This window comes from Sebastes umbrosus, chromosome 22, assembly GCF_015220745.1.
Source record: "Sebastes umbrosus isolate fSebUmb1 chromosome 22, fSebUmb1.pri, whole genome shotgun sequence".
NCBI classification, from domain to species: Eukaryota; Metazoa; Chordata; class Actinopteri; order Perciformes; family Sebastidae; genus Sebastes; species Sebastes umbrosus.
Window position 1 is genome coordinate 19,301,408 of NC_051290.1, and position 23,251 is coordinate 19,324,658.

Genomic DNA, 23,251 nt, shown 5'->3' on the forward strand with positions numbered 1-23,251 from the left:
TACAATAAAGACTCTGAACTAATTTCAGTGTTTAGCTACAAAGACTGGCTGACTGGATTCAGCTTCCAAACAATAATCATACTTTTCATGTGGAAATCAACACAAACTTTAGATTAAAGGACTGCTTCGATAATCTGGGAAATGTGCTTATTTGTTGAGCGTTCACACGTCTTTATGCTAATTATCAAGCTACTTCAACTATTAATAACAAACAGGCCCCTTTACATTGTATTGAATGGTCGTCACAGTAATGCGAAGAATGTGCACAAGCCAAGAATTAAGCCAGACAGACGGGCGTGTTGAGATAAAAGTCACATTACAGTAGATCTGACATTTCTTGTGTGATAAATTCTCGCGTATTGAAACTGTAGTAGATGTGGATATGCTATAAATAAAGCATCTGGGAGTCTGTGTATGTAAAGATATGTGACAGCCAGCCTGCCTGGCTTGTTGAGCAAACTTGCAAAGTGAAATCTTGCACAGCTCCAGGCATTTGCCTGCACGTGCTTACAGTAGGCGGCCTGTCTGTCAGAGCATGACAGAACACCCTTCGAGATTTGTCCATCTAGATTCATCGTGTTAGAGCTAAACTGTTGAGCAGTACAACTCTCTCTCTCTCTCTCTTCCCCCTCCTCCCTTTCCCGTTTTGCCTGGAGACGATAATGATGATCTTCAAGGAAAGGAGGGAAAAGATGCACAACAAGTCAAGAAGCCATCCACTTGCTAATTAGTAACCCCTTCATTTTTCTAACAAGCAGAACTAATTACAGGAGCTGCCACGACGCTGATTTCCCACAAGGCAACGCTCACCAGGACTAAGACAAAATTGCTTCCTATTACTCCCCTCCCTCCCATGAACCAATCAGACTCAGGCTTTCGGGAGACAAATAGGGGAACAAAAACTGCAGTGTCATGTTTGCGAGCGAATGTAATCCCCGAAAGCTGGGTGTGATCAGGAACAAGTCATTTCCCTATCAGCACTCCGTGTGCTTGTAGTTTATTGTAAAGTCAGTTACGGACTCTTGAGTGTCCCAAAAGTGATTTATTCACCGGTATGAATTTAGATTGTGCATGTGCAACATAATGTTGTAGCTGAGTAAATACAAGAGGTAGATTAACGACCTACTGCAAGCCTGATCAAAAGTGTAGTTTGTCGTTGCCGTCAGATCAGAGCTGGTTTTGATCTGCAGTTGCAGTAAACAATGAAAGGCTGAACAGGGTTCTTTGTTTCTTCTTGTTTTCGACGAACAAAAGTTTCTTCCAGGAGTCTGCATTTATATTCTGCAGCGTGTCCGCTGTGCTCCTGCTGCAGCACCGTCTGTCCCAGATTTTTTTTTTTTTTAGCTGGCCTCTCCTGTTTATCTGCATGACCTGAGAGTTTCTGATGAAGTTATTTCTTGTCTTTTGTTTGGGTTCAGCTATACCAGTACTGGTCCTACTGTCCGTACAGAGAGAAGTGGTTCCCAACAGGGGCAGCCAGACCAAACTCAATTGTTGAATGTGGTCCAAATCTAGTTGCCCCTGAGGCCAACTGGGCAGTCATGCTTTGTTTCCAGGTATTGGTTACACACTGTAACATCCACAGTTATTTCCAGTTTTCTCAGTATTGCTGTAGCTGATGACGTATTCCTACGTACATCAATGAATAACTATGAGAGTTTGATTTTCCTCTCTGTCTCTTAGTGTACCTCTAGCTAGCACGACTTCCCAGTATTTATGCATTATGCACAGATGACGTTACGGATAACTTCACTTCAGATGGGACAACAAAAACAGAGCCAGCAGAAGCTGAGAGGTAGATGCATCTGTGCTCCAGCTGCCCACCAATGTAAACTGAAACCAACATGCAGTACTATGCTGTATTAAGTTCGCCTGGATTCTGAGATCGTTGTCAATGTTATTAGCGAACAGGAACTCACCCGTAACATGATGAGGAGCTCAAGGTAACGGCTAAGTAAACATGCTTGCTCTGCAACCCGGGCTAGTTTTGACACATCCCAAATCTAATATGCATCCTAGTACGCATACTGTAGGTGCTGACAGGATATCTGAAGAGCTGATTTCTCTGTCAGTACAAATGGAACCAGGAAGCTTGTACTTTTAATGGACTAAATGGTCTTGATGTGCACACAATTTACAGTGAAGTTTTACTTTAAGTGTGTGTTCTCTAACCAGTAGAGCTGCTTACCTGCCAGATATATTTGTAATGTGTCATTTTCATTATTATTTTAAGTCCAAAGATCCAGCTAAATGATCAGTTATAATTTGGTCTTAAAGCCATTTCACACCAAGCACGGATTTTTGTCCGAAAAATTCACATGGAAATTTATATAAACTGATTTTGTGGGTTCTTATGAATGCTTGGGCCTTGGAACAATGGGCGTTTGTTTTCGGGTTAATGGACTGTCGGACAAACGGGCTTTTTTTGGTCCAATGGGACTTTTTTCGGACTATTGGTGTTTCGGAATTACAATGGGCCGTCCCCTTCTCAACACCCAATAATGTACGACAAACACTACAACCTCAACAACCAAATACAGGACAATATGGCTTGAGATCGCCCAGCAGCTGGGATATGATGAAGATGTTGATGTAGCTGATATGCACTTGCTAACGATATATGTTGGTCACGGAACGGGGCTAGCAACAACAGCTAATGATATCATTAGCATCAAATTTGGGGTCTGATTAGTTTATGTACTATGTAGTTAACATTATTCCCTTCGACATTCTGTGTCTGTGTTTTTTTTGTTTGGTATGGACACGGCTCTATTTAGGAGGAAACTCATTTGGCTTCTGATGAAAATGGAACATGGCAACCAATAGTTAGTCTATCACTCAATACTTTCCGATTTCCCCAGCCTGTCTGTGGCCCCAGGCCCATTTATTCCTTTATGTAAATCTTTGAAAATGGCTACCAAATATATAGTTTCACTTTTTAAAAAGGCTCAGTAACTTTCTAAAACAGCTGAGCATTGTAGTTTTTAGCAAGCATTGATCAAACAAGAGCAAATAGTGCATTTGTTGGGGACTATTTTCAGCTGCAGATTAATACACACACATTTTTTAATGACAGCAGGACTGTGAATGAGGGATTGAGTCAAAATAGAGTCCACATTCAACCAAATGAAGGAACATGTCACCCAGTGCAATAGTGAGACACAATGATTTTTTTTTTTATTGTTTTAGACTACAATGGTGCTCTATAGCACAGAGAAGTAAGATATCAGGCTTTGGATATGTTCATTTTATTGGTTTTGGTCTTTTTGTGGGATTTGTTGGCAATAAGAAAAATATAGAATTTCACCACACTTATCCTTTAATTTAGTTTTGCAGTTAAATACAACTGAAATATTAATTAGCAAAGCCAACATCATTGAGTCTGTTCTGTGGTTGAGTGTCTCATCTAGGCTGCAACTATTACTTTATGGCATCTCATTCGCATAATCCTGACCACTGACTTGCTTTGTTGCTTTGTTGCATTGTCAGCAGGTTAGCAGACAGTCACCTCCTATCTGAGGCAAAGTGCACACACAGAAGACCCTTATCTAGGAGAGGAGGTGGAAGTATGCAGAGGAAGCTTCCTGCTCGCCGGTCAGGTCAGCCAGTCACATTTACGGATGGGATAATATGCTGATGGAGCCCTTTCAGGTCACCTTGGTAAGCTTGAGTGGGGGGTGGGGTAGGGTTGAGGGGCATGCATCATTCGTCCATCAGTGATGGACATAAGAAGTGGTAACCCTCTCAGACAGGAACAGAGGAGGAGAGGCTTTCAGCAGATTCGCTGAGCACCGGAGCGTTTTCTAATTAGCTCATTAGAGACTTTCTGATTGCAATCACTTCCATTTTAAGAGTTTACTCTCTTAAATTTGGTTTAAAATTCTCTGTGATGTCAAGTCTGTGTGCAGCTGCGAGATCCACACACCAGCGCTCGCCCTGGATTCCACAAATTACGGGTATTACATGAGCCACAACTCTCGGAGCTGATGTAATGTTCAGCTGCTGCAGCTTAGCGAGGCTGATGTTGAGGGTCAAAAATCCCCCCAAGGAAGGAGTTTAGTGCGTAAGGCCCCGCCAGTCCTCGGCCACCTCCGACCATATGCGCATTTTTTCTGCTCGCTGGGTCGTGTGTGTCATTTCATACACCGGCGAGATAGGGATCTTGGTGTCCTTCACATGATGCTTTTACAGTGCAGTTACATTAGCTAATTCGACCCCGCTTTCAAAAATAGCCATTGATCGATAAGGCTTTCAGTTTCTTGCAAGCCTCGACGTTTCACCTTCAGGCTCTCCCTTGAAAAAAAAAAAAAAAAACAATCTCTGATTTCAAGTTTTCCAGAATTTCTTTGCATCAGGGGGCCGACGTTACTAAACCTGTAAATACGTATGCCTTGACCTTCATGACCTTGAGCTACTGACTTAAACAGACAAGGGTCTATAATCCTTCATTCTAAAGACTATAGCAAAATAAAACGCACACTTATGGTCCCAAAAAAACATATCAGCTCATATCACATCTGGTGATCGGAATACCTGCTAGTCTCCGGAGCTAAAATTACCCTATGGTCCAAACAATGGACAAATCAAACAGAAATGGCTTACAATGAAGACAGTAGTTAGAGCTGGAGCCAGAGCTGTTCAGACTGTCTAGGTCACATCAGAATACACTCTCATTAAGCATTAAAGACTAACGGTTCAATGATCCGGGCCTATTGAGAACCACCCCTCTGCGCGGGCCATAAAATGTGGCGGCTTTGAACGATCCGGCAGTTTGTGTCTATACGCCAGTTCCCCAGCGCTGGATTAAGGTAGCCTCTTTGATCAGCTGCGTAACCTTTTTCAGGGAAAACCACCCTTTACTTGCGGGAAGACTTGTCTTCTTCTCCTTGTTTCAGAGATACTTAAAGTGTGAAGAGCGCTATGAGGAGGAGTAGTTGTAATAATGGCGTGACTCATACGTGTCACCAAAGACTGAACAAAAATCACAAATGAAGACTTAGCAACAAGGGTGTGATAGGCTTTTTAACGGCAGATCGCATTAAGCTTATTGCTGCATTGCAGACTCTGTTTTGAGCTATTCACAAGGTATTATGGGTAGCATTTGATGCCTAGAGTGATGGTGAAAATTGACACCACTACATTTCACATAAAAGCACCATCAGAAGGGGAAAGATTGAAGGTAAGGTTGAAAGAAAAGAAATGGAGTATAACATCACTAATATTTAAACGTGCTGAAGACCAGTGAGGTAGAGATGGTGCTGTCCATGGTGCTGCAACGAGAGACTGAAATAAGCAGAAAGGCTGTGATGAGCTGCAGCTAGCTTGGCTTTACATTTACTCACTAAATTTATGAACCTGGGATCTACTGCTGTGAAGAGCAGCAAGGATTAATCGATAATTAAATTAATTGCCAATTATTTTGATAATTGATTTTTTTTAAGAAAAAAAAAAGTAAAAATTCTGTGATTCCAGCTTTTAAATGTGATTATTTTCTGGTTTCTTTACTCCTCTATGACGGTAGACTAAATATCTTTGAGTTGTGGACGAAACAAGACATTTGAAGACGTCATCTTGGGCTTTGGGAAACACTGATCAACATTTTTCACCATTTTCTGTCATTGTATAGACCAACTAACAACTAATCAATTAATCGAGAAAATACGATTAATCGACAATGAAAATAATCGTTAGTTGCAGCCCTGCGGCAGTGCTTTACCACCGGAATGATGCCAGAGAGATAAAGCTATCAATTTACACACGCTGCTGGTTGCAATAGACTTCACCCTTTTAAAACTTTGAAGCCAAACTGATACAGGCATAGCTTTGTGGAGCATGGCTGACATACAGAAACTAAATATTTGCCTTGTTCTCACCCCCTCTAAACTTAAATTCACCTACAGGATTTCGTCAAACAGCACAAACTTCATTATGTATTTTACACACAACCTGCATTGTCTAGAACACTACATTAAAGGAACTGTGTGTAGCATTTAGGGGGATCTCTATAATATTAATAAGTATGTTTCTTTAGTGTATAATCACCTGAAAATGAGAATCGTCAGGTAGCCGGCCCTAGTACGCATACAGCATGTATTTTTTGCACAAACTGCAACTTCCACTGTACATTCACTTGCTATGCTCAAAGCTAAATGTCTTCTGCTCCCAATCGCTCACTTGTTCACTCACACACATTCACCGCCGCTTTCTCTCTCTTGCTTCACCACTCACTTACCACACACACTCTATGCACTGGCTCTTCTATTTTCCAAATGACCTACGCCACTCTTAAAACTACTGGCTCTAGAGAGGGCCATTCACGTTTTCACGCCTGTTCTCCTACACACTGCACCTTTAAAGACTCGGGCAGGGCTGAAACTAGATATTATTTTCATTATTGATTAATCTGCAGATCATTTTCTTAACTAATCGCTAAATAAAACCAAGGAATTTTGCACTTTTTTAACTTAAACTTGATTATCAAAATTGTTTAATTGACTAGACTAAGTATGAATACACACTCAGAAGCATAAGGAAATTCAAAGCACTATAGTACAGGCTGATGTGAAAACAGCAGCTTGATTCCATATGTGGTCTCATTAAGTGTGTCAAGTGAGAGTAGAATGGATGTGCATATTATATGAGAAGTAAAAGACGAAATGGAGATTTCTTTTTTTGCACATGAACTTGGAAGCCATTGATACCAGGGTGGAAGTACACCTTTCTTTTTGTTGTGTAAACATCTCTGAAGAGGACCGACTCACAATGGCTCTACTTTGCATGTATAATGATATTTTTAGGGGTAAAAACAACAGGCTTCATTGCTTTGTTTTTAAAGCAGACGACATCGTGCTTTTGATAATTACACAGACACTGGAATAAGTGACAGGGTGACCTTCTAACCATTCACAGCACCGAGGAGCCAGTGAAGAGCCACCGTCCACTCGGATAAGAATGGACCGGGAAGCCAAATAGTACAATAACCAATCGAGGATGACATAAAAAGCAGCCGTCAGCACCTGTGATGCAAATGAGAACTTCGCTTGCACGACTATTACCATTGAATGCAATTAAATTGAATTTGGACAAAAGCGGGGCGCCGGCGAGGGACGGCAACACTGCCAAGAGAGCTCGCAGAATAATTGTAGACAACAGAAGAGAGACGGTGAAAGAAGCAACTCTGGCTCAATAGCTTTCCTACAACCCGACTCTGTGTGTTTTGATTAGCCTGTCACTTTATTCTGAACGATACCTTTATCTCTATTGACTGGTCTAACTGCACAACAATACGGTAAAACCTCCAAAACAGGAAAACTAATTACTGGCTCTACAGTAGCGCTCCGCTCCCCTCCCCTCCCCTCCTTAGACAAGGAGCCACAGCTGGAACGGATGATAAAACTTGGACTCCTCATCGTCATGGTGAGATCAAAGTCGCAGGCTTTCTATTTTTATATTATTGGACTCTGGCTCTGTTGTCGCTGGCTGAGCTCAAGCGCCAAAACGATTCTGTATCTCCCCGGGAGTAGGTATATACTGTATGTGCATATACTGTACAACCTTAAAACTACGCCAATAACCGTATAAACAATGACAGCTCAGCTTAGCTTCTTTACAGTTCACTTTGCATCAAACCATCAATAAAACTATTTCCCTCCACTTTCTGACATGTTGAACTATACTTCTGTATTCACTGTAGAGTGCTTCTATTTTGTTGTTTCAGTAACCCACACAAGCTTTATCGACTTCTACCTATTTTTCATTCAGTTCAAACCAAGGTCACTCCTACTACTTTCCTTTTAAAGGATACAAACATGAATACTCTCACCGCATTCTCAGAAATACACAGTGCAAATCAAGGACAAGGGCACGTACCATTCAAATGATACTGCAAAAAGAAATTACTTCACAGAAAATCACAGTAGCCCTCAGTCTGTACATACCTACAAATACAGTAAAAGTGAGGTGAATGTTTCTGGTATTAGTTTTACTGTAAGCACAAATGGGTATTTCAATAGCATTTCCTAGAAATTAGCTTGACAACTGTTTTAAGCAAAATCCATTCAAGCCCAAAGGGGCAATCTGAAACGGATGCAGTTTATAATTTTGTAGGCGTTCAGCAGTGCACATCTGGATTTGGCTGAAAATTAGGTAGACATCCGTCATAATGGGAGATAATCCCATGAACGCGTCACACAGGCCTAAAAATAAACAGCTAGTGACGGAGTTCATGCAGTGCAGCCTGGTGTTACAGTGTATGAGGTGGGAGTTTGCTCGGCTTGGACTGGATACAAATTTAAAAAAGCAATATATATATATATATATATATATATATATATATATATATATATATATAAATATAAATATAAACAGCAGGTGTACAGCATCAGCACTGGTGCCCAAATGTCTAAAGTCACAGGGAGGAAACACAAACAGTCTGCTCCCTGCACAGAACCCGCTTTGTAAGTGATCTTTGAAGCGCATCCTGATGGAAGATCTCGCCTCTGTGACGCTATTTATAGCTTGGTAATACATCAGAGGTCGCACCTTCCATCTCAGCAGAACCAACATCTGCCTCGATACGCACTGGCTTATCCAACACTGACGGTAGCAGGCATCTAATATCGTGGTTGGGTGCAGAATCTTAACCTGGACTACAATTTTCAAGCTCCATTAATTGGAAAAAAAAGTATATTTTGCTCTTGTTTGATTCGCTTAAAATGACTTATTAATCACTTCATCCGCTCATTCTTACACGGACATCACACTCATATGGATTTAAACTATGAAATGTAGCTTAAATATACATTGAAAGATGCTATTTGCAGCAACCAGTTGTTTGTGATGTGATGTCAGATGCCGTCATTGTTAAAATGACAGAATGACTTCATTATCATAACTGACAACGTCTGACTTTTGGTGTGTCACGGTGATAGTAACAAGTAGAAGGGGGCTCCTCCGTCTTTCATAAAACCATAGTGCAACAAAGTGCAGGCTAATCTGATCTGCCGGAGCCAGTATTTTCAAAAGCAGCCGGTCAGTCCATCAGGCAAACAATGAGAGAGGCCACAAGATAACAAGATAAGGCAGGGCCGGCCTGGTGAGGTGGTCCTGAGGAGGGGGCGAGGGTGCATGTGATGAAAGACCCTACTAATGCCGTGTACAGCCAGAGCAAGCATGCACCTCTGCACCTCATGAATCTGACTTTATGCCATTTGAGGCCTAAACTGAGCTCTTTAAAAGGAGGTTTAGAAAGTGTAAAATAGCTATAAAAAGAAAAAGTGTTACAGATTGGAGAGGGAATTGCTACTTTTCTGACTCACTCAATGTGGAGTGTAGTCAAGATGCCAGCATTGATTGGCTTACTGGTCCGTTTTTTTTGGGGGGGGGGGGGTTGCACACAGAAAGAAAAAGAAAAGGGTTGGAGAAATAATTGCTTCAGTGGGACAACATCAGCATGCACAGCCAACTGTAGCACATACTGTTGCTTTTCCACTGAAAAATGGCTGAAGAGAAAACCTATATCCTCCATCTTGCACTGCCACAATCTTCCTAGCTCGTGAGGCAAAAGTAGGAGCCTCTAGCTCTATTGTGACCTTGAACTGTGTCTCTGCCGTGTGTGGGTGTGAGATGAAAAGGCATCGTGCGTTGTTGACCATACTAGTGGTCAGTAATCAGTCCTTTGTGCATGGCCCCAAGTCGTCTACCGTCCCGTTAAGTCACTGACAACACCACCAGACTAAGAGGCTTAACTGTAAGATGAACATGCAACAATTAAGAGCAGTGATACAGTGAAACGATGCCATCTTTGACCTATAACAACCCTTGTAGCTCACAAGGCAAAGATGTGTGACAGCCGTGTAGTCACCCTTTGGCACTAATGCAGAGGGGAGACTGACATGACAGATGTGTCAGAATGACAGTAGCACGCTACATATACTGCAATCAAGCACAACAGACGAACTAGAGACTCAAGAAATCTCATCAAGAGTGAGTATTTGAAGCTTCACAAATGTAGTATTTGTTGCAGGGATACTGCATTGGAAATATAAAAATCTGTATTTTTAAATAATGATAATTCCTCTGAACTAGCATTTGCCCATGTTATCTCGGGCTTCTGGGTGGTTTTAAATGAATGAAGGAAGGAAACAGTCATGTGTCAATCCCCAAAGACACATCCTGATTACAAACAGGCTTGTTAAAAGTAGATGAGAGCAGGGAAAATAAGCCGGGGCTGCAGGGTTGCGTCTCATAGGAGGTAGAGTGGTGGCAGAGGTGGCAACCCGACTCGCCGGGCTAAGGCAGAGTTTTGTGAGATTAACCAGCAGCTAAGCACTCATTAGGTAAACAAAGGTATTAGGCACCAATCAGGACACAACTAATAGGTAAGTGCATCCATTCCACATCTGTTTGGGTCAAAGGTGAACAGATGAAATACTGACACCTCTGAAGCAAGATTACATGACTTTATTTATTAAAAGTAATTGATCATTTCTACCAATTTCGAGTTAAAGCTGATATTATCAATATTTTTATATTAACAATGAATCACATGACTATGTGTATGTAAAAGGGGTTGCTTATCGCCTGACTCCACTGTTCCCCTGAGTTTTAGCGTCTTTCAGCTCATTGTTTTGGTTATATGGCCCACAAATTTAATCATAAACTCCTTTATTACCGTTTGCATACTGGTTTTGGCTAGTTTATTAATTATTAATATTTCTTAATCCCTGACGATCCGCCTCAAGTTTATTGCCAAAAACGAACTACAATAGATTAGTATTTTTACTGAATAGAGCTTGAACACACCATGACGTAACTCAAAGCAACCTCCATTAACGTTAGCTGTTAGCTTCGTTATTTAGCCAAGCAGCTGCCCACCGGCTGCTAACAGCTAACAGCTAACGTTAACTTGCTCTCCTTATGCTGATTTCATCCCGGATTTGTTGTTCACAATGTGGCATTATCAGGGAAATTTTCTACAGTTCTCGGGATAACGGAAGAAAAAGCCATAAAAAACATCTGTATATGCTATTTGCCTAGCACTAATAGTTAGACAGACAAAGCTCGCGACTAGCTGGTGAACATAGTGGTGCATTTAACAGCTAAAGAGTCAGATATTTCTGTCATGAGATGGTGGAGAACAAAGCAGAGCTAATAGAAAAGTGAATATTGGACTTAAATTCATTAAGTGGCCAGAAACATGTCTTCAAATGAATGCTAATGTTGCTTCATGTCTGCTGAACGTGTAAATAAGCAAGCTGTTTGCTAACATCGCTAGATCAACTTAAAGGAGACATATGCTCATTTTCAGGTTGATATCTGTATTTTAGGTTTCTACTAGAACGTGTTTACATTCTTTAATATTCCAAAAATACATTATTTTTCTCATTTTGTCGGTCTGATTATACCTGTATTCACTCTCTGTCTGAGAGGATCCGATTTAGTGCCTGTCTCTTTAAGCCCCCCCCCCCCTCCTGAAAAAGCCCAGTCCGCTCTGATTGGACAGTTTTTTCTAGTCTGCCGCATCTGCGCTCGCTTCACAGCGTCACTGCAGCCGGGGACTCACTGTGTCAACACAGAGTTTATAGCGGCACTTCTACCAACGACTGTATAGTTGTGACGTCACAATCTTACGACGGTTCTGACGGCTCGTTTTAAAGAAACAGTTTCTGAATATGGGATGGGTGCATTTCTCTGTGGATTGAGCATTTTCACATTTTTACAGTATTTATATAGCACCTAGACCTGCTTTATAATTAAAAAAAAGACATGAAAAATCCCACTTACTACAATATGGGACCTTTAAAAGGCGATAATATATCAATGTGGTGTTGACAGCTTGTTTCCGTTGGTCCCAAGTGGCCAAAAAATCAGTTACTGCAGGTTTAAGCATAATTTGTCAACTGTCATATTAATAGGGGGAAAAAAAGATCTTAGTTCTCAGCACAGTTTGGTGGCGTGTTTTTTAGCGTTGCAAGCAGAGTACATTTTGCTGAGGTTCTGCAACTTTGTGTCAAGTTGTCATCATCAGTGATACTAAGCGGTTACAGTAATAATGGATTTCATGAGGATTTAAAAACTGCAGGCACAACTAAGATTTACGAAAAGAGCGTGAAAGAATCCACATGCTGTCACTCCCCAAACTATGTGATGTGTTGAACTAACTTCCTCCCATCTGTCTAAAACTTAAAGTGCTGAAAGCAAAGGCCTTTTCGTATTTTGCTGTAATTTCGAGCCAGTCTAAGTGCACGGCATTATGGAGCATTCATGGTTGTGCTAACTGGATTGAGAGATTATTGCAGATTACATTTGATGAGGATGACCATTGAACTGCGGCGAAACAATGGCTTTAAATAGACCTCGCGTCCACGCTGAGATGTGACAGTTTTGTTTGTGTCGTATTGATAATGTTGCACCTCATCTCTGGGCTAAAAAAGAATGACACCTCTGATCTGTCAAATGATCGAACAGCGAGTCGTCCTCTCACCATTTAACGCTCTGCCTGGGAGCTAAGGCATTACTTTTGAGAAAATGAGAGAAACAAAAGCCGGCTATTTTTATGTTACCGGGAGCGGAACAAGCAAGTTTCACAAAAGAAACTTAAAAAAAACAACGCAGTACAAGCAGTTTCTATAGTGAAATGAAAGGCAGCGGTCGCAGACGGTACAAAATTGACTGATGAATACTAAATGCAGAACATCACACTGCTGTCCGATTGAATTGGACATGTTATTTATAGCATACATTGCTGATGGCCTACTGCCAATTACCAACACCCTTTTATCCTTAGGGTGACACCATAACACCACTCCTCGTTTGCTGTAATGTCACACACAACAGGGACATCCCAATATCATAATGCATGAAATAATCTCAGGGAAGCCCATTTTAATCAAGCGTTTAGTTCAAGGGCATGGCGTCGAATAACACCCTATTGTCTTTACAACGCAATACTTTACACCCGAACGGTGCTGTATGGAGGATTAAGGACACCTTGGAGCTCAGTCATGACAGTGAAATGATTAACTTGAAAAAAAAATAAAAAAGCTGCTCTCAGTTCATAGTTGTGAATGTCACTTAAAAATAGCACAAAAACAGACCCTTGATCATATTTTGCAGGACACTTGTCCTTGCTCTCCTGGTTCACTCTTCATTACTCATGTATGAATTTACACACACACACACACGCACGTCTGCTAAATTGCCAATTAAATCTCAAAATAACACATGTGTCTTAAAATACACACGTCCCCAAAGTGTCAAAGCTTGATTAAAAAAAAAGGGTGTTTAGATGATTATATTCTAATAATATTTGTGCCTTTCTAGTTCTATTAACCCTGTAGACCCAGACTACACAATAAAAGAGGTTAACTCACTATATTTAGCAAAATGAAAGCTTTATACTGTATTTTTGTATGTTTAATTCATTTATTCTATGGTGTATGTTCAAAGCAGGGTGCTGAGAGGTGCAGCCGTGGGATTGTTACCCACAATGCAAGAGAGGGGAGGGGCTAAATCTGCTGTAAGCGTCGCAGGAGATGAGACGTGATGGTGGGGTTTGATCGACTCATCTGTCTCGCACCATTTCATCCCCCAATCAAAAGTTGTTTTTCAATACACACACACACACACACACACACACACACACGGTTCTGTTGGCCCAAAGTACCCAGAATCCATTGCAGCTCAAGGTCACCTGAGTCTTCTCTGGCACTCCGCCTGTGCTACCTCAGTTCTCACTCTTTTCTTGCACAGAAGCCCTAAATCAAAGTGGCAGAATAGGAAATAACTATCTCCGTGCTGGCTTTTTAAATGGAGAGAGGCTTTAATTTGAGCATTTTGGTTTACAAATCAAATGGCGATGTCGGCTTCTTCGAGAGTTTTCCTCCCCCCAACGTTGTGGAACCTGCCGTTTAAATATCCTTTATGTACTTAGAATAAATCCCGATTTAATTAAAGCTTTACAATGCAACTTTCACAAAATTTCATTTCCATCTCATGTCACAAAGAAATCTAAATCCGTCAGGATAATCTCTACACCGGTATCAAATTGCACTGCAGTGTCTTTTGCCCTCAAGTGTCATTGAGGGGGCGAATGTTATGTGAAGTAACGCAATGGTTTCTATGGGTTTTTTTTGTCTATGGATTCACTGGTTAGGCAAAAATTTAAATATTGCACTGAATGACTGTACATAAAGCAAGTCATCTGAGAGCAAATGTGGAGGAATGCACAGAACAAACACGACTACCGCAGCGACCCTGAAGCCATTTACTGCATGTGGTTTTCATGCTGTATGTGGTTTACATGTTTACGCAACCACACAGTATTGTTGTGGGAAATCTTTTACGAGGAAAGCAAATAGCCATGGGATTTGTTTGTCAAACCGGGACACAATTTGTAGAGCTTAACCCAGAAATTACACATTTGACTGTGTTTTATTAATCCCACAGTGGAATACTGTATGCCAGCCCTGTGCAGCACCGCTCATGCATAATGGTCAGTTTAGTTGTTGAAAGTATACTGTTTCTGTTATTCCAAAGTAATGAACATGTATGCCATAAGTCAGTCTAATAAAACATATGTTTGACATCGCTTGCTGCATACCAAATGATCTAAAGAGTGGGGGACATCTGTGAGACGCTGGTCTCGTTTGTAAATGCTCATTAGGGTTGATGAGAACAATAAAAAAAGATGCATGGAATTAAAAGCAGTAAGCCTGACTCCATTAAAATAACAAATGCATGATATGTGTAAAAGGATGAGTGAGTGTTCCCATGCCACAGGAGACAATGGAAGGTCATTTCTATCACCCAAAATACTAAAACTCATCACTGCACACCTACTGTAACTTCCTCATAGTCTGACATTTCATGTATTTTCAGAGGAAATGGTGGTGAAGGGGAGCGGGAGAAAACGTGATATGGACCAAGAAACCAACTCACCTTGGGTTGCACTTCTACTTCTACCACTTGGTTCTTGTTCATGCAACTTTTGGCGAATCTCTCGACTGTGCTGTTGCACTTCATGAAGATCACGTAGGCGGCGTAGGCTGACAGCAGCGTGATACTTTCCCACACGGAGATGATGTTATCCAGGAAGAAGATGATGAGCATGATCAGGTCCAGGATGTAGAAGGAGACGTCGCGGAAGAGCGGCCACCACGTCAGGTTGAGGATCTCCCTGGAGAAGATGGCGCACATCCCGATCACGAAGAGGATGTTGAAGACGGCCGAGCCCACGATGGTCCCGATGCCCACGTTGCTGTGGGAGATGAAGACGCCGATGATGGAGGTGAAGAGCTCCGGGGCTGAGCCGCCCGCCGCCATGAAGGTGGCGCCCGCAACGTCGTCCGAGATGGTCAGCTTCTCCGTGATGACCGTCAGCGCTGGGACGAAGAACTCGTCGCACACTATGGCTAAGGCGATGAACATGTAGATCATGCCGAACATGTGGAGGCACACTGCTCCTTTGCGCCTCTCCTCGAGGGTGAAAAGGTCTGGCGGGTAAGCGCCGTGGGTCTCGTTGCTATCTGCAGTAGATTTCATGGCTATTGGCATGTCGGCTGAGACATTAGGGTCCCTCTGGTGTTGGGTGAAAAGTAGAGTCCTGTGGGGGGCCGACTGGTGGAGACTCTCCTGGGGGAGCACCGGCTCACTGAAACCCCCCGAGCTCCAGGTCAAGGCACTGAAGGAGACGGCACTTATGGCCACCAGGCTGAGCGCGAACCCCAAGATTCGCACCGGCCTCAGTTTTTTTCGCAGACACCGGTGGGCCTGCCGCTTACAGGCAGCGCCCGACGCGGGCCTTCTCTCTAGCGAATCCATGCAGGGTCGATCTGAACCCATGGTCTGTGCAGCTCGTCGGCGTCCTCACTCTCGATGGCTGGGTAGGAAGAGGGGAGAGTGGGGAGCAGGTTTTTACCGGAGACGGTGCATGGCGTTGTCTTCGGTTTTCAAATGAGTTGAAAGGATTGTAGGTGCTTTCCGGGGTCTGGTTTGCCCAATGATGTCTTCATATTAGCCTCTGCTGGACAAGGTCAACAGAATGAAGGAAATTCATTAATGAACCAGGAGAGAAAGTGTAAAAATTAACATCAAAATACAATCAAATTCAAAAGGCTGTTTGGATATTGAGCAAATAATGTTTAATTTAAAGATTATGTTTAAATAGTGGGATGCTACAAAGTTAAACAAGACAGAGAACTAAACAATTAGTTGATTAATTGATTACTTAATCATCGGAAAGTTCATCTTTGGTCTCTATCATGTAAAACATTTGATTAATAGAGATTCTCAAATCTCTTTTTTATATCACATTGTAAACAGAATAACTGGTATTGTGTGATGGACAATACATTAATAATAATGAATGGAATAAACAATGGCTACATTAACTAATGACAAATCAGGATTAATGCTCCTGACCACTGCCCAAAAAAAGCTACTTATCAGGAAAGTAAAATCAAACAGAAAATCCCCAGTTACAATGTTATGCAGTGAGGTACTCAGCTTATTAAAACGCACATCTAATGCATATCTTCAGTCTTTAAAATCATCCTGCCTCTCTCACTGCACGCTGAAATAAATCTCTAGAATTAAAACAAAGTATATGTTTGGGAAAAATAAATTTTACAAGTTTGAATATTTCCGTGTAATTTAAATGAGACTGTGGTCATTATGTGGCTTCTGTACACATTAAGTGTATTTTTCATACAATAATTCACACATTTCAACAAATTCAAACCGCAAACAGAAACAGAAAAACTTCAATGTGCTGATGACACTGATGTTTTTTTAACTATCTCAGTTTTTAATTGTGCCAACTTGCTGGTGAAACCTGCTGTTTTGTTTTTTTTTACCTGGTGGGAAAATATCACGAGACGTGTGAAGGCCGACGGTTTAACGGACATCACTTGGCTGCAGTCAGTAAAACGGTAAAGGCTATATGACGCTGCTCAGGTAAAAACACACAAACACATCCATGTCCTGTTTGACTTTCCAATGCATGCATGCTGCCTTTTAAAATCAGAAGGGCTTTGTCTGAGATATGGCAGCAGTTGCACTGACAACTCTTTCTCCCTGTCTCTCTTGCCCTTCAATAAAGCCTTCGCCCTTTCAGCCTGGAGCATCTTCTGCGACCACAACACTAGTTTCCATGACGCGCGGAGAGGAGAGGAGAGGAGAGGAGAGGAGAGGCTGCAGACGGCGGCGGTGTCTTACCTTGGACAGAGGCGAGAAAACAGCAGCAGAGCAGCAGGTTGGAATTAAAATCCTCTCCGGTGCCCTCTTTGCTCTCATTGAGCAAAAAAAATGTGACCGGTCTCCGCTCTCCGACGACAGAGGAGGAGCTTTTGGAGGAGAGAAAATGCTTTTCCAACTGCGCGCAGCTCTCTCTCTCTCTCTCTCTCTCTCACAGCAGCAGCAGCAGCATCCCTCCAGTCTGGGATGTCGACAAATACCTTGCTAATGAAGCAGCGTATTGTGCTGGGCTGGGCTGGACCACGTGAACCGCTTGGTGTGTTAATAAAGGCAGGTATAAGCGGCAGACAGCGCAGCCTCCACTGCTTCGCCTCACAGCGGTGGTGGGGGCTTTGGTGAGGTTGCATTTTGAGGGAGGAGGAGTTGCCGTGGTTACAACAGCAACGGCTGTAATTCCACTTCTTCTTCTTATTATCATCATTCCTCTGAAGATGGAACAGGTGTATGCGCTTCAGCTCAGTAGCATGTTTTTGTGTAGGTCATTTCAAGGTTATATGCTAAAGGGTGGAGCCCTTTCTCAAAGACAACACGTGCAACCTATACGGTGCAGCATCATTGATTTTTTTCCCCCCCACATACCAATTATTCGTCTTCTTACTCAAGACAGAGTAGGCTATAATATTTCATTTTAAAGGAGTTTTTGTTTTCTTGCCATGAGTTTCATAAGAGGATTGATACCACTGTGATATCTGTATGTTTGATATGAAGCTGTAGACAGCAGCAGCTCTCTACCAGCACTTCAAAAGTTCACTTATTATAAAGTTCACTAATTATTACTATTTTATTTATCCCGTTAAAAAAAAGAAGTGTTAAAATGACAATTTCTGGGTTTGGAAGGGTTGTGTGAGGGACTATTTCTTGGTCGGGTGCAGTGACTTTCTTGAGTCTACCTCTTTACGGAGAGTCTATTTGCACCTGGGTGAGAATAGTCACACTGCAGATATTCCGATATTTACATCTGGCTAAGTTGCATGTGCTACGTAATTTAACAATAGTAGGCGTAGAAGTAGAATAATAGTATAAAGAGCAGCAAAATTTGTGCAAGGATTTAGTTGTGGTGGACTATTGGGTCAAACTCAGGACTGTCAGTGATCAAGTTTTATTAGATGCCTATTTTTATACTTATTTTATACTTAGAGGTTTTTTATTATTATTATTTTCAGTTTTCAGTCACAGTTTGGTTAGGTTTAGGCAACAAAACTACTTGGTTAGGTTTAGGAACAATATACATAGGTTACAGTTCATATCATACATTACATATACTTTATCTAATGTGTGCCAGGGTTTGGGCGCAGACAGCATTGAACGGACACCTGGGTGCTAATAGCGTCTGCCTTTTATTTATGCACTTCAGTTTTTGTACAGATTAGACTGACAAGATACAACGTGTTAATTTGTGAGCTTTAGAGGTGGTACAGGTGGATTTTGTCATCAGTTTCCAGTCTTTATGCAAAGCTAAGCTAGGCGGCTTGCTCCAGCTTCACATTGAATGAACAGATGTAAGAGTGGTATCGATCCTCTTATCTAACTCTAGGCAGTTCCAAAAAATTTCTTTAATATCTTGTTTGTTTGTTTCCAATACCAATTGGGAGAGTAACCATTAAAGGTGCAGTGCATAATCTTCTGTGTGCCAAGTGTGTAGGAGAACTACGGTGGCCAATGAGAAAACATGAAAATGTGAATGGCCCTATCTAGAGCCATTGTTCGGTTTGTCCGTTCTGGGCGGCCGGCTCCGTGAAAACAACCCGCTCCATATATGTAGCTATAAACGGCTCATTCTAAGATAACGAAAACACAAAGATTCTTATTTTCAGGTGATTACACACTAAAGAAAACATATTTCATATTCCATAATAGATCGCTCTAAATGCTACACACTGTTCCTTTAAAAAAGGTCACGCATGCTTTATGTGCCAGTTTGCTTCATTTTGAATATGTCAACCAATACCAAGCCTTCATCTGACATAACCATCATCCCTACGGGTCCCCCGGGTCGCCATGTTTCCCCCTTGTGTCAAATAAAGCCACCCAACCACTTAGCATTAGTCGACAGGCCAAACCCTGTTGGACAGACGCAGACACGCAATCTCCACACAGTGTGACAAAGTACGTGTGACACTAATGGCCTGGTGCTGTATAATAAATCATGATTCACTGACCTCATTGATTGCCCCCTCTCCTCTGCTCTCATGTCCTCCCCACTGTAGCCGCCTCTTGTTACCTAACAGGAAACACAGAGGCCGACAGCATTGACTTGAGTTACCTCAGATTATCAATAGTCAGATGTTTTTTGAAGACTCTCCGTTAGGGTTCATATTGGTCCACATTTTTCAAGATAAATTAGCTGATTTGGCAGTACTTGGTATAAAAAAAAGCTTTGAATGTCCTCTGTTATGTACTTGAATAATATATATTTGAAATAGATTCCTCTGTAATTATTATCAAAAAGTTTTAAACTATATTTTTTTTACCGGACACGTGAGGGTAGTAGCAAACTTCTTGTCTAGCTAAGTCTCGACAAGAAATGTCTCCAACAATGTCGAACTATTCCTCTAACCATGAAGACTTAACCTCCATTGTGTAACTTCAATCATACTTCCCTCTCACAGGACCGGCAAGTGAAATGCTGTCACACTCCAAAGCCCAGCAGACAACTCATACTGATTGAGTTTGATTGCCTAACTACGTCCTATCGCCACTGGGCATCCTCGCCAACCAGTCCCAAGTATTGTACTGTCCTGTCAAGCTGATTAAAATGAGGATTTGATTGGCCAATGGACACATAAGTAGGGTACATCATCGATTAGATGGCTGAGATGATAAGATTATAAGGGTTGTCAGAGCAGGGGTTTTGTCATTGAACCAACTGTCGATTTTGAGAATTAAGGACCATTCCACCGATTTCACCAATGAAGTTCAGTCTACTCGTCATGAGCAGTTCTACTGTGAAAACAGTTGTATAATGTCTTCTGTGGCTCTGGAGGGAGCTTTATAAAGTTGGAAAAAATAACACTACTGATGTCGCAGTGATGACATCATCTCAACTTGGGCTTTAGACTTGAAATATTTAACAGAAAGCCTGTTTTATGAACTTGAGGTGTGGGGTCTGAAATGAGTGAGAGTTTAGAGAGCAAGAAGTGTCTAGTTACAGTTAGGAGCCCAAACTAAAAGGCCTCTGCTGCTTCTAAATTGACCGCTTTTTTAAAAGTCCCCAAACTTTATAGAAGTGCAATAATAAACCCCTGGAGCACTCCTTTATACTAGAGCTGCAATGAAAAGAAATTTAATCTCCAACTATTTTGATAATCTATTAATCGTTTAAGTCATTTTTTCTGAGCAAAAATATTTTGATGGTTCCAGGTTTTCAAATGTAAGATTATGCTGCTTTTCTTAGTCTTACTTATTCTAGTAAACTGAATATTTTGGGGGATTTTGGACTGCTGGTCAGACAAAACAAGACATGCAATGATGTCACCGCAGGTTCCAGGCATAGACTGTGTATAAGAAGTGGATGTAGTCACTGTGACATCACCCACTGGTTTATGGACTGCCGTTTTGAAGCCTTGAGTTTGGCATTTTGGCTGTTGCCGTCTTGGTTTTTGGCCGCCGTCATCTTGGTTTTTTGCAAACCAGAAGTGATACGAGAGGGTGGAGCTAAGTACAACCGAACGCTGAATAAGACATTTTTAGGTGACCACAATGTTTCAATTAACTTTCATGAACTGAAAACACACTGTGAAAGGGTTAAAGTAGTAAGACGAAAACGAGGACAACTCCCAGACCGGACAACGCCGTGGTAGTGACCTGTCAGTCACAAGGTAGCCCCGCCCTAAAGCATCCCCTGCTTTATGGTCTATCTGACTCTAAATGGGACAATAATTTACTAAATGAACATCATGCTGTATTGAAGAAGACTTGAAACTAGTGATTGAGACCATAAACATGTTTACAATGTTTACTGAGGTAATAAACTAAGTGAGAAATAGGCTCATTTTCTTGTAGACGGACTTCTTTTTTGCAACCAGAGGAGTCGCCTCTTGCTGGATATTAGAAAGAATGCAAGTTTAAGGCACTTCTGTATTGGCTTCACTTTTCAGACCCGGAGGTTGCCTATTGGTTCCAGGTTAGTTTGATGTTTTAAAGACCAAATGAATAATAAATTATTAGAAAATAATACTCAGATTAGTCGATAATAAAAATAATCGTAGCAACACTTAATATTCATATGAATTTTACATTTTGAGCTAAAGACTGAAGATGAAATGCCAACTTAATAAGCTTTTTATCTTATTGGAGTAACAGAAAAAAAATTGCATAAGTCAAAGTTGGAATTAATTTCAGGTGTGTTGACCTTGTGGATCTTGGCCTCAGGGAAATGTGATAGTAAATCAAAGAAGTGTAATACTGACTGTACAGCACGCACGGGCTGTCACAATAGCTGATCCATTTGTTTCAAATGATACGTTTAGCTGTATGAGCACATGCATTTGATCAGTACACATCATCATTATAAAATGCACTCTGAGCCTGTGACCCCAGCTCTTCAAATCAGATCTGCCAATATTTTTGCCTATCAAATGAGATCCCATCCAGGACCTTGTCAGCTCTTTTTTAACAATGGCCCCCAGTGCACACGCAGCCTCTCCTCCACACCACCGCACCGACCGCTCCTGATCTGGCTGCATTTCCTGCATAAAAGTGATGACTGGTCGCGGGTCATGTGGGTTGTATTGGGGAGGAAGGGGTTTTGGAGGGGTGATGCGTTGTTTTGATTTGTCTGAAATCTGTCCTGTGACAAAAACAACAGAAATTTCCATGCTGGCCCTGCCCCCCACCCGGCCCACCCTCGCTTTGGCCCGGCAGCTAAATCCGAGCCTTTGTGTCCCACATAGTTGTATGGATTTGTCAGCAATGGGGCAGGGGCGGTGGGGGGTAGATAGGGTGATGATAACCAAGCAAGTTTTTCCGGTGAAGAGGGAAGGACAATTGACTGAAGCAAGGTATTGAATTAGCTCTATTAAACAATTCATTTTTGTTAATGACTAACGCCAAAAGCTGTTTGGTCCTGATGAGGAAAGCAGTGAAATTGGAGAGTCCCAAGATAAGCTTTTTCTAAGAGACTTGCTCCGGATTAGATGTTGAAAGCCTCATATTAGCAACCCCCCCCCCCCCCCCCCCCCGCCCCCTCCCCCCACAGCACCCTCCCCACCACCCTCCCCACCACCACCACCACCACCAGCACAAGTCTGTACAAAGAGGCTTGGACAGACCACCTGCCCCTTAGGAAAATGCGGTCAGCAAAACAAAATGGGCACAGGCACCAATGGGATGCTCAGATAGTAAATAGCGAATCAATGAGGCTCTTAAAACAGCTGAGTAAATGTATTCCAAAAGACAAATGGTCTGCCTCGGAGTTATTACAACACAAAAGCAAGATTGTTCAAAGATAAAGTGGGAGAGACCATTTGAGCTGAAAATCAGGGGTCGATGGGAATATTCATTTTAGCAGCAGTAGCTCTAAAGAGATTAATGAATTGATAATCCACAGGCAGGTCTGATCACTAAGTGCTGGAGCTGATTAGATACGAGCCCACTGTGTCAAAGTGAGACCCTACTTTTACTGGTGGTCCGTGTAAACACATATTATCCAGGATTTTAGAAATACTCAAGTCTAATCAGCTGCTCCAAACCCAGATAATTTTGAAGAGAAATGTTACATATTATGTTACTCTGGATATGTCCCCATGTTTGAATCATTTAACTGTTCGACTGTAGTTTTTTTTTGTGAAATGTTAATTGCATTTATTGTTTTGGAATACTGTTGTAAACAGAGTCTCACTTTGTGATGGTCTAAAAGTTTCCTTCTAACAACTTTACGGCCATGTTAGGCCATACTATAGTGGTGCTTTAAGCTAAATGCTATCAGCTTGCTTACATGCGCACAATGACAAGGCCAGCATGCTGACATTTGGCAGGTATTATGTTTACCTTGTTG

General features: G+C 41.8%; 1 protein-coding gene across 11 annotated transcripts in view; it reads right to left on the reverse strand.

Annotated features, from left to right (window-relative positions):
• LOC119481125 (sodium/potassium/calcium exchanger 2-like) overlaps positions 1-19,497 on the reverse strand; it is a 53,201-nt gene extending 33,704 nt beyond the window's left edge. For 7 of the 11 annotated variants that reach the window (XM_037757722.1, XM_037757717.1, XM_037757720.1 and 4 more), the window contains exons 1-2: positions 17,218-17,417; positions 14,941-16,021 (exon numbers count right to left, since the gene is read on the reverse strand). In XM_037757722.1, coding sequence (XP_037613650.1) covers positions 14,941-15,843 — 903 coding nt within the window. In that variant the 5' untranslated portion in view covers positions 15,844-16,021; positions 17,218-17,417. Of the gene's footprint in view, positions 1-14,940; positions 16,025-16,856; positions 16,993-17,217; positions 17,418-19,415 lie in introns of those variants that run through there. The other 4 variants (XM_037757712.1, XM_037757711.1, XM_037757714.1 and 1 more) reach the window with 4 other exon arrangements.
• Between the last annotated feature and the right edge of the window lie 3,754 nt (positions 19,498-23,251).